Genomic DNA, 17,256 nt, shown 5'->3' with positions numbered 1-17,256 from the left:
TACCATAGAGATTTTAATGAATTTACATTGGATATACAATAGTGGACGAAACTTAGCACAGACCAGACGATAAACAACAGTTGTAGTTGGTGCTGGCAATGCGGTCATTTCCTGGAGACAGAGTTGCCATGGGAACCGGAAGTGAGTGGATCTGTTGACCCAGCAGCGATGGATACCATGTCTCTTTGCCAATTCAAACCTCACTCTTCACAATTCATCTATGAAGGGCATGTTCATCAGATGTCCACTAGATACCATCGTCTTCTTCCCAGCCACAAACGTTTTCGCAGCCTGGTGGAGGGAGGGTAAACAAATGAATACAAATCCCCAATGTACATTCATACCTGCTCCATTTGTGGGTCACTTCTGAACCATTATCCAACTCATGCATTTCACAGTATAAGAATATGCCACCAGAAAATGGTGGATAATGCTGGATCTCTATGTGTACTTTAGTGTGGTGTGAGAAGGTTACTCTGAGGTCTGAAGACACACATGTTTCAGAGACTTTCTGCATCCTGCACAGACAGAAGCAGTGCATTTCCTCAACCCTGTGTGATCACAGTCACCAGAATCACAGAATCATGCACTCCAACAGAGACGGGGGCTCACATTGATGACATCATCGGCGGTGACAGAGTTGATGTTCTGGACTACAGTTTCTGGGGCCTGGTAGGCTCCTCCCAGCAGTGCTTGTAGGCCCAGCACCTCCAGGGCCGTGTCTGAGCACTCCAGAGCCATCAGATACTCCGCCGTCAGCTGGCTCCTGCAGTCACATGACCTGATTCAGTGCTAAGCTATGTGCATAAGGTGAATAAGGCCAAGCCTTATATAAGGCTCAGTGTGAGGAACAGGGTGGTAAATTAAAGGGGTTGTAGGTGTGAGTTCTCACTTGGCCCTGGAGAGGTCAGTTGGGGTGAGGCCTCCCTGTGCCACGCTGTCCACCTGGGCGGCGGCCGCCCGGATCACCTGCGGAGACCAGCACATCTGTCACCCAGGTAACGCCCACCGGCTAACTACACCAGTCTCTACAGCCCGAGCACACTACAATTTCCACATTCAGCAGATAGTCTTATATAGGGTGGCTTCTACAGACCTCATTTTTACAAACACTGCATATATATACATACATACATACATACATATATATATATACACACACACACACACACACACACACACACACACACACACGACTGGACATTTTTCCTGAAGCAATTCAGGTTAAGTACTTCCATCATGGGTACATCGGCAGCACCTTAGCTGGGACCTACCCTAAGCCTTTGAGTTATAAGTTCCTTCAAGATTACACTACACCGTTCACACATATTGGCCTCCCACTCTGTTAACACTTATTATAACCTACTTCTCCCTGCTGCCTGTGCATACTCCACTCCAGCTGAGGCTCAGCAGAGACTTAAGGATTTAGAGTGTGGTGTCCAGCAGAACTCACATCTCCAGCCGAGTCGCTCTGCGAGATGGTGTAGACCCCAAACAGCCCCGAGTCGGAGTAGTCAGCATTGAAAGCCGAGGCCTACAGGGGAAGGTAGGAGAGGAGAGGAGAAGGTGAGGTCAGGTAAGGCTTTGCGGGGCTCAGCGCTCAGCGCTCAGGGCTTCAGCTCACAGCGCTCAGGGCTTTAGCTCACAGCGCTCAGTTACAGACAGACGCACACTGTACAGGCTCATTTATGCGTTTTTGCATTTATAGTTCAGAGACAGTGTGGTTTGTCACTACTGCTCCTCATACCCATCCATTTTGCTAGCGGTTTGTGCAAAGGCCTTCATTCATAAAAACAAGTAGCCTAGTAGTAAAGTATCCTCGCCATGGCAACATTGTCGTCTTTTCAGCTATCCAATCACGGCTGCGCGACACTTCTGACAGGCGTCTGCGACCTTATAAATCTGCAGGCATAGGACACCCGTCGCCAACACAACATCAAAAAGTGTCACATTTGCATCATTTCTTCTGTGGCGACGTCGTACGAGACTGTAGCAGAAGCATAAATCAGCCAAAAGCAGGACAGACAGAAACTTAAAATGGCTGCGGAAATGAGACCGAATTTCATCCAAGTCCTTGGACTCATTTTATCACGGCTTTACAGTAAACACTGGACACTGTCCCGGCGGTCACATGACCGGGCCACTCACGTCGAAGGGGCTGGGCGTTGCCTTGGCGATGCCCTGGCTCAGCTTGCTGGTGGTGTTGGAGCCGCGCTTGACGCGAGGCCCGGCTCCCAGCACGCGCTGCAGCAGGCTGAAGGCGCTGGCCTCCGCCGAGCCCGACACTGCCCCCTCGCTCACCAGTGCCACGTGCACCAGGCTGTCGCTGCTCTGGTTCCGCACTTCCCCTACAGAAAGGTCAGAGGTCAAAGGTCAACACCATTACATTTCACATTATGACTACGTACGCCCTTATGACGCTCCTTTAGTGTCGGCATTCAAGCTCGATGCACACTCCTGATCTCTAGTGGCGAGTCCTTGTTACTGCGCTCTAGCAGACAAGGCTCGATGCCACGGTACAGTTGGCGCGTTTACCTCCTCGGTACTGTGCCTTGGCGCCGGCGACCCCTGTCCCGCTGCGGACGTTTAGAAACTGCTCCCCCACTTGCCTGAGCACGGAGTGATCCACACCTGTGCAAACGCATACAAATAAAGAGTCGTAATGCGGCTCAAATCTGCATGGGGATGCATGCGCACGCACAGACACGTAGACATGCAAACACACGGACACACGGACGCACGGACGCACGCACGGACGCACGGACGCACGCACGGACGCACGCACGCACGCACGCACGCACGCACAGGGTTATTGAATGAAACTCACCCAGTCCCACCAAAGCCATCCTCGCACTGGTGAAATTGTTCTGGACAAAGGTGTGCAGCTAAGGAGAGAAGAAGCGAGACAGATGAGTGTGTGTGCTGTACCTGCTGCTATGGGGTGCTGGTGTGAGAGAGAACCACCATGGCAACACCGACAGAGTAAGAAAACAGACACTATACCCACTGCCATGGCAGTGCTAGTGTGGGTTGCCAGGACAACACTGGTGTAGAGTGAAAGGTGTGGTCCTCACCTGCTCTGAGGTCACATGACCCACCATGTAGTCTGGGCAGTACAAAGAGTTGGACAGGGCATTCTTGTAGGCAGCCGCATGCAGTATTTCCAACACAGCTGCAATTCAAGAAAAGATCACTTAGCCGGTGGGACAATTCTGGGGTGACTGACACACGGTTGGTTGAGCGGACATCGGTCTCACCGATCTGTGGATTCTGACTGGCCAAGGCCTTGTCAATCTTCAGCCTCGACGTGAGGTCATTCACCTCCCAAGGCCTGAACTCGGGGGCTGTGGTTACGTTAATCAGGTACTCCATGACGGTATCGCTGCAACACACACGCACACACAAACACTGGAAAAGCAGCACCACAACGGTGCACATCCTCCATATAATCTTAACTCAAAAGTTCCTTAATGTGCTCACCAAGAAAAAAGCTATGTAAAAAAACATAGCAGAACATTTAATTGGTAATGGAGCATTTACATTTAATGGCAGTTGGCAGATGCTCTTATCCAGAGCAATACACGGCTTATATCCTTTACATGAACCCACTTAAACAGCTGGACATTTTTACTGAAGCAATCTGGCCAAGCACCTTGCTCAAGGGTATAATAGCAGAGTAACTCAGTCTTCCCACCATGAATCAAACCTACAGCCGTGGACATACAAACAAAGTTCCCTGGACATTATGCTACAACTGCTGCCCAGAGCACAAATGCAACCATATGCATCTTCCCCAAATGTGACTGTAGCCCCTCCCATGGCAGCTTTAAAAATAAAGGAAGTAGTAGGCCAGCTTCCGGTCACAGTACTCACACATGGTCTCTCAGACAGTCCACCGAGTAGATCATGTTCTCCCTGGAGGAGGTCACACTGCGGACACAAACATACACCGTTACAAATACATGTTACCAATGAACAGACACACCCTTACACAAGCAAACACAGTTATACAAACACACACACACCTTAATACAAAACACACTCAGCTGCTCAAACACACGCCTTTATACAAAACACACAGCTACGCAAACAAACCAAGTTACACAAACACACACCTGTATAAAAAATACAGCTATGCAAACACACCAAGTTACACACACGCCTTTATATAGAACACACACAGCTACGCAAACGCACGCCTTTATACAAAACACACACAGCTATATAAAACACACACAGCTATGCAAACACACCCAGTTAAACAGACTCACCTCAAGCTGCCCCCCACGGCCTCCACACCCCGACAGATCTTGAACGCGGACGCACCCTTTGTGGTCTGGAACAAAAACAGATTCACAGCAACAATTTAACAAGAGAGACTGGGGGTGAGGCTAAATTAAACCACTGGACGAGAGCCCAGTCTGCCTTATTGCACACAAGTGTATGGAATTCTTAAAGGCCCACACGCATCAGCTTTCTCTTCTTGGTGTTTTAAGATCTAAAACACTCACAAAACTTTTGCAAAGAGCAGGGAGGTAGGTTTTTTGAGAAGTCCCTAACCCTGCCACCAGAGTGCCCCAGAGCCCAATAGTCAGCTCTCTGTGCTAACATTTAGCAAATCTGATAATTGTACAAAAACATATGTCGGCATGCATACTTTGCCCACTTTAAAATATAAATATAAATATAAATATATATATATATATACTTTTTTTTTTTTTTTTTACGTTAATCAGTATGGAACACTAAACGAAAGCTCCAAGGTGAGAAGAAAAGCTAAAAAAAAAGAAGCTATGCGAGTGGGCCTTTAAACCCTTTCAGAATTCAGAGACCACATGCTTTACAGACATGCAAGACACAGTACTTGACACTAAGAATTCTTGTTCAACCAGCAATATATAAAGCAGCGCTACTCAACTCCACATCCTGCGGGCTGCAGTGTCAGCAGGAATTTGCTCCCACCGTGTGCTACACCACCTGATTTCACCAATTATTTTACCTGCTTGGTTCAGATAAGGCACTTCGTGAAGTCAGGTGGTGTAGCGCCCGGTTGAGACAAACGCCTGTAGACACTGCGGCCCGCAAGACGTGGAGCTGAGTAGTGCTGATATAGAGCAAAGCCTTGTGGGGAACGAAACAGAAGAGACAGAATTTGAATTAAGAGTGAGAGAGAAATAAAGAGAGACAGACGAATAGAATGAGAGACAGGGAGGGCCTGTGAGAGAGGGCCTGCCTGTGAGAGAGGGCCTGTGAGAGAGGGTTTATCCTCGGTGCTCACCAGGTTGGCAGCGAGCCGCAGCATGTGAGTGACGCCCTCGTTTCCCGTGGTCTCATAACGACTTCCCGCTTTCACAAACAGGCCGATCTTAGAGGCCGGGGAGTAGGTCTCCAGGGACGCAATCACCAGGCCATTGGGAAGCCTGGTCACCTGTAACGTTCAATCCACACACATAATATTACACGTTGGCGGTTACGCATCCTCTCTACAGTATAACAGTACTAACATCTGCAAGCACTCCCATGAACATTTGTACGAGGGTAGTGGACCGGAAAAAGGGAAACTGGCAACACACGCCAAAACAAATCTCATAATCTTCATTATGTAGAACATGTCAATAGTTTTCTTTGTGAAGTCTACATGACAAAAGGCTCATAAATATATATTTTATCTGGATGTGTTATTACCACCATTCAGTCACAAATGTGCAGCATCTACCATCAGTAATCCCAGTACAAAGTGGTGTACACACAAACAGCATGAATTAGAGGTGCAGTCACAGCAGGGTGAGGGCTCTGTGAGACAGGCAGAGACATACTTGGGCATCTTGGTGGGGGTGTGCAGCCCCTTTGGGGAGCTTTAAGCCGGCTAGCGGCTCTGTCAGAGATCTGCTGCTCCGGGGGGCCGCATAGAACCGTTTCTGCAGGAGAGAAAAACACGTCAACGTCTTCACTGACATGTGCATTCAATGGCTGAAGACTCGTACGCTGTGAAGCGCACAGGCTCCTCCAGGTAACGAGCCCTGGAAACGAGCATTGTGCCGCAGCAAAGACGGAACGCCAAATAGTGCCAGTGCAGCTCACAGCTCTTATATTGTTGAGTGGTGTAGCTCGTCGTACATTTCCATTACTTCTACACGGAACGGATTTCTGGAGGACGCACACACCTTACTGTAAAGGTGCAAGGGGTAGCGTATACCTTCAGCGTGGATAAAACGATAATAATCCTCAGAAGGAATCGAATCGGAAGACTCAAATGCGTTATCAAAAATCTGAGCCACAGCTGGGCTATACACAGCAGTTACCGTGGCGACCTGAAATGACCCCTCAAACTGCTGCCAGGCAGTGCATGAAAACGGAAATGGAATCTGTGAATTAACGATCACTAAAACAAATTCCGATATAATTTTGCGGTGAACGTACATTATTTGTCATTCGTGGCTTATCAAGGGCGGGCAGCCAGCCATATTTGGCAAAATATGAAGACAATGGAAAGGGACATCGAACGACAGCATAGCTCTAATTTACAGCCTTGAGTCCCAGGCTGGTGAACATTTCGATTCTTTCGAATCAAGAAAACAACAAGATTCAACAAGACAGCTAGGATCAACAAGATAGCTAGGCTAGCACGGACATGTGTTGAGAAAGCTAGCCGAACGTTGTCGAGCCTGTTAGCTACGTGCTTTGAAGAGGGCTTGTTAGTTGCTGACAGCTATTGAAAACACGGAAAATAATCACCACAGACGCCCACTTTCAAATAGTATCCTTAACCCTGGCTTTTGTGTTGGCCTTCCTTAAGGGAACACATTACTGTCAACAGTAAGCCGGATAGTTAGCTAGCTGGCAATTACAAGAGATGAACCGCAGCTAGCTAGTTAGCTAAATTAGCTAGCGACATAACATCATGTTTATCAAACCGTTAAACGTTTGAACCATTTACATTTGCCAACACTTTAACACGTTAAGTGTGTTGTTTTCCAATTGACAGTAATGACGCAAACAACTTGAAAAAGGAAAGAAAATAAAGCAATGACCTTCACTGGAAAGAGATGGAAACTAGGCTAACGCTGCATGCTACTGACCGAATTAAACTTCCTGATACAGCCATCATCAACCGGATAACCAGAACGATTGGAACGAACTATATAACAAGATAGCCACATACACATAACAAATCTGTTTACTTATTATGCCTTTATAAGAAGTTAGCCCGCTACGCTAAATATTATATCCAGTTGACCGGCTAGCTAGCTGGGAAGGCAGCTAGCTTAGCGAGACCAGAGTTAAATTTAATCATATTTATTTAGCTAATAACTTGTAATTACACAGCAAGATACAAAATGAGGCCACATAGAAACCACTTGTATCAGAGAATGGTGTTAGTTGCCTTACAGATATATGACTGAAATTTCGGATCCCCTTCATTACTGGGTATCTCTCCTTCAACCACTATGAAAAGGTAAACATGGCCGACTTCACGTCCTACCCAGCGTCCACCGCTCAAATCTCTGCCCGACGCCAGCGCCAACGATTCTCTTCAGTAACAAGATAATAGTACAGGAAACGCTTTCATTTTTCAACTGCAACCGGAACTTACAAACTGTATTGTACAACTGCGCAGCGACAAGAAGACAACTGCGCAGGGACACAATTCGTGACCAATGAGAATATTAAACAAATTGATAACCACCTTCTACAAACTCCTCAGTATCTTTGTGTCGTTTTACTTAGTTTTTAGATTACTTATATGCAATACGACCAATGGGTTTGTGGTCTTAGTAGGCCTAATGCAATAGTTTATTACCTGGCTATACATCTAGCTCTTTACATGCTGTTATATTGTTAAAAATACAGTGCATCCGGAAAGTATTCACAGCGCTTCACTTTTCCCACATTTTGTTATGTTACAGCCTTATTCCAAAATGGAATAAATTCTTTTTTTTCCTCAAAATTTTACACACAACACCCCATAATGACAACATGAAAGAAGCCTTTTTGAAATTTTATTAAATTTAATTTATTAAAAATAAAAAGCTAAGAAATCACATGTACATAAGTATTCACAGCCTTTGCTCAATACTTTTTTGATGCACCTTTGGCAGCAATTACAGCCACAAGTCTTTTTGAATATGATGCCACAAGCTTGGCACACCTATCTTTGGGCAGTTTCGCCCATTCCTCTTTGCAGCACCTCTCAAGCTCCATCAGGTTGAATGGGGAGCTTCGGTGCACAGCCATTTTCAGATCTCTCCAGAGATGTTCAATCGGATTCAAGTCTGGGCTCTGGCTGGGCCACTCAAGGACATTCACAGAGTTGTCCTGAAGTCACTCCTTTGATATCTTGGCTGTGTGCTTAGGGTCGTTGTCCTGCTGAAAGATGAACCGTCGCCCCAGTCTGAGGTCAAGAGCGCTCTGGAGCAGGTTTTCATCCAGGATGTCTCTGTACATTGCTGCATTCATCTTTCCCTCAATCCTGACTAGTCTCCCAGTTCCTGCCGCTGAAAAGCATCCCCACAGCATGATGCTGCCACCACCATGCTTCACTGTAAGGATGGTATTGGCCAGGTGATGAGCCGTGCCTGGTTTCCTCCAAACATGACGCCTGGCATTCACACCAAAGAGTTCAATCTTTGTCTCATCAGACCAGAGAATTTTGCTTGTCATGGTCTGAGAGTCCTTCAGGTGCCTTTTGGCAAACTCCAGGCGGGCTGCCATGTGCCTTTTATTAAGGAGTGGCTTCCGTCTGGCCACTCTACCATACAGGCCTGATTGGTGGATTGCTGCAGAGATGGTTGTCCTTCTGGAAGGTTCTCCTCTCTCCACAGAGGAACGCTGGAGCTCTGACAGAGTGACCATCGGGTTCTTTGTCACCTCCCTGACTAAGGCCCTTCTCCCCCGATTGCTCAGTTTAGATGGGCGGCCAGCTCTAGGAAGAGTCCTGGTGGTTCCGAACTTCTTCCATTTATGGATGATGGAGGCCACTGTGCTCATTGGGACCTTCAAAGCAGCAGAAATGTTTCTGTACCCTTCCCCAGATTTGTGCCTCGAGACAATCCTGTCTCGGAGGTCTACAGACAATTCCTTTTGACGTCATGCTTGGTTTGTGCTCCGACATGCACTGTCAACTGTGGGACCTTATATAGACAGGTGTGTGCCTTCCAAATCATGTCCAATGAACTGAATTTACCACAGGTGGACTCCAATTAAGCTGTAGAAACATCTCAAGGTTGATCAGTGGAAACAGGATGCACCTTAGCTCAATTTTGAGCTTCATGGCAAAGGCTGTGAATACTTATGTACATGTGATTTCTTAGTTTTTTATTTTTAATAAATTTGCAAAAATTTCAAAAAAACTTCTTTCATGTTGTCATTATGGGGTGTTGTGTGTAGAATTTTGAGGAAAAAAAATGCATTTATTCCATTTTGGAGTAAGGCTGTAACATAACAAAATGTGGGAAAAGTGAAGCGCTGTGAATACTTTCCGGATGCACTGTAAATATGCTTTAGACGCACCTGCTACTGTTTTTCACATAGGCTATGTTTATGGTTTGCCTCTACGTGGCCTACTCAGAACAAATGCTCTGTGCTGGAATGAGACTCATTGGTCAGCTGGCCTTCTCATATGTGCTATTTTAATATTCATTGTTGTCATTAGTGCTTGAGTTTGATTTTTTTTTCTTGAAAAAAAAGGGTTATAAAGGGTTACAAAGTTCACAGAATACATACACAAACAAAAGAAACGACGGACAGGGTCAACCACGGTCAAGTGGAATGTCAGACATCACTCAGAAATGAAAATGAAAAATGAGAAAAACAAAGGGCTGCGGTAGCACAGGGTGCCCACAAAGGGTAAGTGATCCTCCATAAATACACAAGATCCCTAATACTTTTCAGAGACACACCAGAGATTACAGAGTCCTTATAGATCACATCTGATCCCAGTAGCGTCTCCAGGTTTCCCAATATCTGTTACCTTTCTCAGTATCATATCTTAGGTAAAATGTTAATCTTTCCATGCTATAAATTTCTTCAACCATCTCTATCAATCCAAAATTATTGGACTTCCGCTAGTCATTTTCTGGGTATTGCCTTCTTGCTACATACTAATAGTATTTGTAGTAAGTATCTGTCTTGCTTATTCAACCAAGTTGGTATGTTTCCTTAATAAATAATGCTGAAACTAAGATCCAGGTGCCTGTCGATTATTGATCTGATTACTGTTACAACATCTACCCAATAAGCAGAAACCTTAGGGCACTCCCAAAATATGTGAAAGTGGTCAGCAGACATATTACCACACCTTCTCCAACACTGTCCGTGTTCTTGTTTATTGGTCTGTAAACTTTAATTTTTGGAGTTATGAAAAATCTTACAGTGTTTTTCCAGGTGAATTCCCTCCATGGATCTGAACTAGTGGTAGAGGACTTTGTCCTGCAAATGTTTAACCAATCATCTTCAGTTATCTGTATATTAGCCTCTTTTTCCCACCTTGGTTTTATGTATGTTGTAGAGAATCCCACCTAATTGTAAAGCAGAATAAATTCTGGAGATTAGTTTTCCTTTATATGCCCTAGTAAATATCCCCACCAGGCTCTTTCCCTCTTTCCCTCGTCTCCAATGGTTTTAATGTTTTTATCAAAATAATCTCTTAACTGAATATATCTGGTCATGGGTTTCTTTCAGTTGTTGAAATGAATGTAATCCAGTATTGGAGGAAATTTTACAGTATGAGGTGATACCCAAATCTGTCCAATGTTTAAACCTACTGTCCAATTTTGCTGGTGTGAAATGCTACCCAGCATAATGTTTGTGCATTTCTTTCAAATTTTCTGTGCCAAACATTTAGCGGGGTTACAATCCAATTAGTTGCCTCCTTTATGTTTATAATTTTTTTTTTTGGAGAGATTTGTCTCCCAGTATAGACGGGAGAGGTACACTTATTATATTTTGTTCTAAGTTCTTCCATTTTGCATCATATTCGGGATCACACCAGCATACCAGAAAACATAGGTGCGCTGCTCTGTAATAATCTTCCAGGCAGGGTAGGGCCATTCCACCTTTATCCTTAGGCAGCTGTAATGTCTGAAATCTGATCCGTGGTTTTTGTTTTTTCCAAATAAATGAAGATATCATCCTATTCCACTCATTAAATTGCTGGGGAGGTATTTCAACTGGCAGTGATTGAGAGAGATACATCCATCCAACCATCCATCCATTATCTGAACCTGCTTATCCTGAACAGGGTCGCAGGGGAGAGAGATACATAATATTTTTAAAACATTGTTTTCATTAATGAGTGATATGGAAGATACATTGCAAAACTACATTGTTGGTAGAGAGGAAGTCCCATAGGTGATGACATCACTCTGCAAACCTATGCTGTGGTCTGGTTGGAGAGAGGCAGGACACCAAGCTGTTCATTAGCAAATATTTGCGCAGATACGCAGAACCCCACTGCACACAGCATACTCATTATGTCCTACCCCTAACAAACAGACACAGAAGACATTCTGCTGTCTGTCGCATACAGATTTAGTTATTGTTAGCCTTGCGTCATCTGACAGAGGACTGGGGTACAGGAGCTTTTATGCTTTCTATAATCATGTTGCCTTCCGGTACTGTGTCAGGGCTGAAAAGCAATTGGTGTACAAAATTATTTTAATCATGTTTTTCTACAGAAACAAAACAAATACATGTGTACATCATACAGTTATTTTCCACAAATAATTGCTGAAATGAAATGGAGATGTTGGCTGAATGGCTTATATAAAATAACTTTTTTGTTTTGTTTTTTGGATCCTCTATAAATACACAAATCAAATTTGATACCATTTTGTATAACCATACAATGAATTAAGCGGCGGTGCAACTTAATGTTCTAGAAAGTATCATTAAGACATACACACACTCATACACACCAACAATCCCTGATTACAGTAGACAGAAACAGACAGAGACAGACAGTTTCCATGTCAATAAAAAGCCCTAAAAGCAAGCTGATCCTGAAGCGCAATCAACCGTGTTGAACTCCTGCTCTTACTCCTCTCTCCTCTTCCTCTCTCACAGCGCGGAATCGGCCATGACTCCGGGGTTCTGGAGGGCGGACTTCCTGCGAGCGGCGGCCTCCAGGATCTTCTTTCGGGGACCCAGCTGGATGCGGAGGCCTTTGAGGTCGGCGTCAGAGCAGAGCAGCAGAGCCTCCATATCCAGCTGCTCTCGGGCCAGCACCGGAGCGTAGTCCAGCAGGCCCAGGGCCGCCAGGAATCCCGCCAGCGGGGACTCCTCCTCTTCCTCCTCATCCAGCCCGATCTCCTCGGCGTTCCAGGGCAGGTCGGGCTCCATGTCGCCCCCCGCCTCCTCGGGCTGGAACACCTCGCTGCGGATCCGGAAGCCCAAGTCGTCTCCGTCCCCGCTTGTGAACTCGTCCGGCTCCACGCCCATCTCCAGGGAGAAGTTTTTCCGGAACACCATGTTCCCCAGCCCCGGCCTCTTGAATATGGATTCCCTGGCCTGGCCCGACTCCTCCTCTTCCTCGGACTCCTCCTCGTCTTCGTCGTCCTCCATCCCCCTGGAGTCCCCCTCCTCCCCCTCCTCCATCTCGTCCTGCTCGCTGAAGACGCCCATGAAGTCCGGCCTGCCCGGCGTGCCGTTCTCCTGCTTGACGAAGATGACGTTCCCGTCGCCCTGAGGCTCGGCCACGCCCCTGTCCTTCTTGCCCAACTTGCGCTGCAGGGTGCCCTTTACGCGAGCCGAGAGCGAGCCCGTGGTGTCTGAGGCGATGAGTTTGGAGAACTGTTCGTTGACGCCGTCGACGGGGCCGGTGCCTGGGTGGCCGGAGGGGCTGGCCTCGGGCGCCACGCCGCGGTGGAGCCGGTCCATCTTGCTCTGGTGCCTCTTCTTCACCTTCTCGCACTTCTTCACCCGCTGCTCCGCCTCCTTGGCGGCCTGCTCCTTCACTTTCGCCACCTTCTTGGCGTTGCGGGAGGTCTGCTGCGAGGCGGCGGCGTCCAGGAAGCGCACGCAGTCCATGCGGTCGCGCGACGCCGCCACGTCCATGGCGGTGTGGAAGTCGTTGTCCAGGGCAAAGAGGTTAGCCCCGAAATTAACGAGGAAGCTGAGGATGGCCATGTGTCCATTACTGGCCGCATGGTGCAGGGGAGTGTTACCCCAGATGTCACTTCTGTTGGCTTCTCCTCTGTAAGAATGAAATGGAGATAAAAGCCGTAGGCACACAATCAGCACCAAAGATAAAACACAAACACCCAAGTCAGCAGTCAATAGCGCTGTGATCCAGTAATTTAAGATGTCTGAGGATGAATAGAGACCTGGAGCAGATGTGTTTCTAGTATCAGATGTGTAAATCAAGTTGACATTGCCTCAATTATTTACAAATAATGTGGGTATTATAAGAAATAAACTAATTGAATGCATCAATTATGTATTTGTATTTGAGTTCATGGATATATCTAAAAGTGCTAAGATTTAATTATGTTGCATTCATGTATCAATAACGATTTAGAATTAAAGAAAACTCGAGCTATCTCTTGTGAGTATACTGTGGCCTCTTTTGGTAATCGGTGAGCAATTAAGAATGAAAGTCCTCTCGTTGGTTTCCTTTATGGCCATAAAACTCCTAATCACACCAGCGTAGCAACCGTTTATCTTTTTATTATGTTTCCCACCTATTAGATTGTACCGTACAGCCATTAAAAGGGTCAGTCAAGCATGGTATTTGGACAAGAGACTCTGACACATGGCTTCCAACATAGTGCATGAATTCATTACAATCTGCCCAACAGAAGAAAAAGCGGAGCTGCAATTATTTGTACTAATATTTCTAGCCATAGTGTGTCCACCTACTCTTGTGATTATTGAAATAGGCCTACCGAGTTTTGGAGCATCTAAACACAAAGGGGAAAATATGGGCTGTTGGGAAATAATGGAACCTATTGTTCTATATTTGCATAATTTGCTTTGCCTGATTACATATTTGGCAAGGACTCATGGGAATAGCGTTTCTAAACAAAAACATTACTTGTTTTTAATAGAGTGGCAGAATACTGTATATCCAGTTACTGTTCAGAAGCTCATGAAAGAAGCGAGGTCTAATCATTGTTTATTTTATGGAGGGAATGGAATGAGGAAGTCAGAGCTTCACACTTATTTAGAAATGCCCAGTAGAAACTTCAACCTTTGGTTTTTAATTTGTTATGCTTACAAAAAACAAAAACAAAAAAACAGGAAGCCTCCTTGAAGTACATCAATTATAAACATAAATTGGTATCTATACAGTACTGTAATAACTCATAAAGGCTATTTCAGGGCACGAATGTTGTACATTGTTCATTTGATTTATTTTGGTTATTTTACTTGTGATCAAGTAAAATATAAGTCTTAATCATTGTCAGTTACTTCGTTACAACTGCTTGTTCGTTGACTAGTTAGTATATGCTTCTTTGAAAAAATGTATATGTGGAAAACAATATACAGTGCAGTCCATAAGTATTAGGACAGTGGTACAATTTTTCTTTTTTTGGCTCTGTGCTCACATTGGTTTGAAATGAAACGATGAATATGAGGTACATTACAGACTGTCACCTTTAAATTGAGGGTGTTTACATCCATATTGGATGATCCGTGTAGCAATTACATCCTTTTTAATACATAGTGCCTTCATTTTAGGGGACCAACAGTTACTGGACCGTTGGCTTCTGATGAATTCATTTCAGCTGTTTCTGATTAGTCAGGTGTATTCAATTGATTCCTTAGTGCGGGTATAAGAAAGCTTTCAGTATCTTGTCTTTATTTGTTTGTCACATGAAGTCCGGAGTTGTGCCAATTAAAGTCCAAACGAACAATTGGTGATATCCATGGGTTGTAGACTTGATGCAACCAAATATTAGACTTTATTACTTTGATTTACTTTTCAGTTAATCCATTAACTTTATAGCTAAAAACACAGCATTTTCAATAAAATGGTATAACATATGTACACATGTAAATGCCATGGAATAAAATACTTTTGTCTGAACGTATGTCTCATATCCATCTGTTGATCTCAAATCCAGATGCCTTAAGTGTACAGCAAACACAAATTTGACAATTTTACTCTCGCCATTTTGGGCAACATTGTGAAATATCGGATATCGGAAATATAGGATATAGGCCCACACGATAACATTTAGAGTAGGCCTACATATGAGTCAGTACAGTTCGGACGACATGTAGGTTATAGAGTTGATTTAATATTGTAGGTCTTTTGAGAAAAGTAGCAATCAAATATGTTTATTTTGTTTTTACTAAGACAGAACCTGAATATGTTCCTAAAAAAACAAATAAATAAATAAGGTTGATGCGTTTTCCCAGACGTGTCATTGCACGTTCAACATTTTACAGGACCATTGCCTGCATTTAAACTTTTATGATAACGTGGTTTATAAAAGTCTGATTTCAGATCTGGTAGCCGGTAGGCTACACTTTCTCCAGGATACATGTATTATATAATCTTATTAACTAACTGTTTATGGCTTACAATTATACAGTCACAATTTTATATAAATTAACAACTCCGACTTACCCTCTACTACAGATAAGCTGAAGCGCTTCGACGTTACCGTGAAAAGCTGCCCAGAGTGTCGGCGTCATGCCATCTTCATCTGGGGTGTTCAAGTCTTTCCTCGTCGCTTCTTTCAAAAGGTCCAAGTAGCCATCAATGGCAGCTTTATGGTACCTTGACATAATTGCTACGAATTAGGCTATTTGCTCGTGTAAAATATCAATCCGTAAAACGTGCAAGCGAATTGCTTCAGCAGAACATATTCATGTTCCCTTTCACGTTCCGCATGCCGAGAAGAAAAAAACTTGTTAGATGCGGAGATTGGAGATGTCAGATATTTGAAGAGGGCGTCATCAATACAGCACCATAAACTGAAAGCAAAGTCCATTTGGATTGGCCATGTCGGCTCCTTAAGGTCGTATAGCAAATAGGCACAGTTACACGGGTTATGAACCGAACCGGGTGTATATGGCATTGCAATTGTGTTTAAAAACTATTTGGGTATAAGCACGAGGAGGTTATGGCTTCTGTGCGGATTATTCATATTAAACTTGAATGGTGTTCAGATGGGATCAAATTATATTTCTTTATTTTTAAATATAGATTTTAAAGTGTTAAGTTAGAATAAACTGCGCGAATGAGCACATTAGTTACCCTCGGTTGTGTCACAGAATCATATTACCTGCAACTTTTATATTGAATGAAATAACAGGTCCAAAGAACAGATAAAAGTAGCGATAAAAGCGACTATATATATATATACAGTGGGAGCAATAATGGTTTGATCCCTTGCTGATTTTGTAGGTTTGCCCACTTACAAAAAATGGAACTGTGTAGAATTTTAATCATAGGTACATTTTAACATTGAGAGACAGAATATCACAAAATAATCCACAATAAAAACATCATATAAATTTTATAAATTTAATATCATATTTTCACATGAAATAAGTGTTTGATCCATAGAACAATAGAACTTAATACTTGGTGGAGAAACCTTTGTTGGAAAGCACAGAGGTCAGACATTTGTTGTAGTTTTTCACCAGGTTTGCAGAGATCTTGGGAGGGATTTTGGTCCATTCCTCTTTGCAGATCCTCTCCAAATCCTTAAGGTTCCGAGGCTGTCACTTGGCAACTCGAAGCTTCAGCTCCCTCCACAGATTTTTGATGGGATTTAGGTCTGGAGACTGGCTAGACCACTCCAGGACCTTAATATGCTTCTTTTTGAGCCACTCCTTTGTTGCCTTGGCCGTATGTTTTGGGTCATTGTCATGTTGGAAGACCCATCCACAACCCATTTTCAGTGCTCTCACTGAGGGAAGGAGGTTGTCACCCAAAATTTCCTGGTACATGGCCCCATTCATCCTCCCCTCGATATGGTGATGTCGTCCTGTCCCCTTAGCTGAGAAACACCCCCAAAGCATAAGGTTTCCACCCCCATGCTTCACAGTGGGGATGGTGTTCTTGGGGTTGTACTCAGCATTTCTCTTCCTCCAAACATGGCGAGTCGAGTTGATGCCAAATAGCTCTATTTTGGTCTCATCTGACCACATCACCTTCTCCCAAGCTTCCTCTGGATCATCCAGGTGTTCTTTGGCAAACTTCAGACGGGCCTGTACATGCGCCTTCTTCAGCAGAGGAACCTTGCGCATGCAGCAGGATTTTAATCCTTCACAGTGTTGTGTGTTACTGATGGTTCTCTT

General features: G+C 44.5%; 2 protein-coding genes across 2 annotated transcripts; both read right to left on the bottom strand.

The window, feature by feature from the left end:
• Positions 1 to 7,525, bottom strand: LOC133114450 (cytochrome b-c1 complex subunit 2, mitochondrial). Its single transcript, XM_061223857.1, has 14 exons — positions 7,390 to 7,525; positions 5,817 to 5,918; positions 5,279 to 5,428; positions 4,272 to 4,336; positions 3,874 to 3,930; positions 3,258 to 3,382; positions 3,075 to 3,172; positions 2,828 to 2,885; positions 2,536 to 2,631; positions 2,149 to 2,348; positions 1,454 to 1,534; positions 893 to 969; positions 613 to 766; positions 1 to 291 (listed from the first exon to the last, which is right to left on the bottom strand). Exons 1-14 carry the CDS (start codon positions 7,420 to 7,422, stop codon positions 208 to 210), a joined length of 1,380 nt encoding a protein of 459 aa, XP_061079841.1. The 5' UTR covers positions 7,423 to 7,525; the 3' UTR covers positions 1 to 207.
• A 4,302-nt stretch (positions 7,526 to 11,827) lies between these two features.
• anks4b (ankyrin repeat and sterile alpha motif domain containing 4B) lies at positions 11,828 to 15,836 on the bottom strand. The gene is made up of 2 exons (XM_061225057.1): positions 15,575 to 15,836; positions 11,828 to 13,192 (listed from the first exon to the last, which is right to left on the bottom strand). The coding sequence occupies exons 1-2, from the start codon at positions 15,733 to 15,735 to the stop codon at positions 12,058 to 12,060; spliced, it is 1,296 nt and encodes a 431-aa protein (XP_061081041.1). The 5' UTR covers positions 15,736 to 15,836; the 3' UTR covers positions 11,828 to 12,057.
• Positions 15,837 to 17,256: the final 1,420 nt, after the last annotated feature.

Source organism: Conger conger, chromosome 16 (genome assembly GCF_963514075.1).
Source record: "Conger conger chromosome 16, fConCon1.1, whole genome shotgun sequence".
Classification (NCBI taxonomy): Eukaryota; Metazoa; Chordata; class Actinopteri; order Anguilliformes; family Congridae; genus Conger; species Conger conger.
The sequence above is the reverse complement of the archived record's forward strand: the minus strand, read 5'-3'. Positions and strand labels throughout refer to the sequence as shown.

Excerpts from the sequence above, each read along its gene's own strand:
- LOC133114450 (XM_061223857.1), bottom strand. The coding sequence starts at position 7,422 with ATGAAGGGGATCCGAAATTTCAGTCATATATCT. Across the intron at positions 5,919-7,389 it reads GAAATTTCAGTCATATATCT|AAACGGTTCTATGCGGCCCC; the intron begins GTAAGGCAACTA and ends TCTCTCCTGCAG. Across the intron at positions 4,337-5,278 it reads TGCGGCTCGCTGCCAACCTG|ACCACAAAGGGTGCGTCCGC; the intron begins GTGAGCACCGAG and ends TTTTTGTTCCAG.
- anks4b (XM_061225057.1), bottom strand. The coding sequence starts at position 15,735 with ATGTCAAGGTACCATAAAGCTGCCATTGATGGCTACTTGGACCTTTTG. Across the intron at positions 13,193-15,574 it reads CAGCTTATCTGTAGTAGAGG|AGGAGAAGCCAACAGAAGTG; the intron begins GTAAGTCGGAGT and ends TCATTCTTACAG.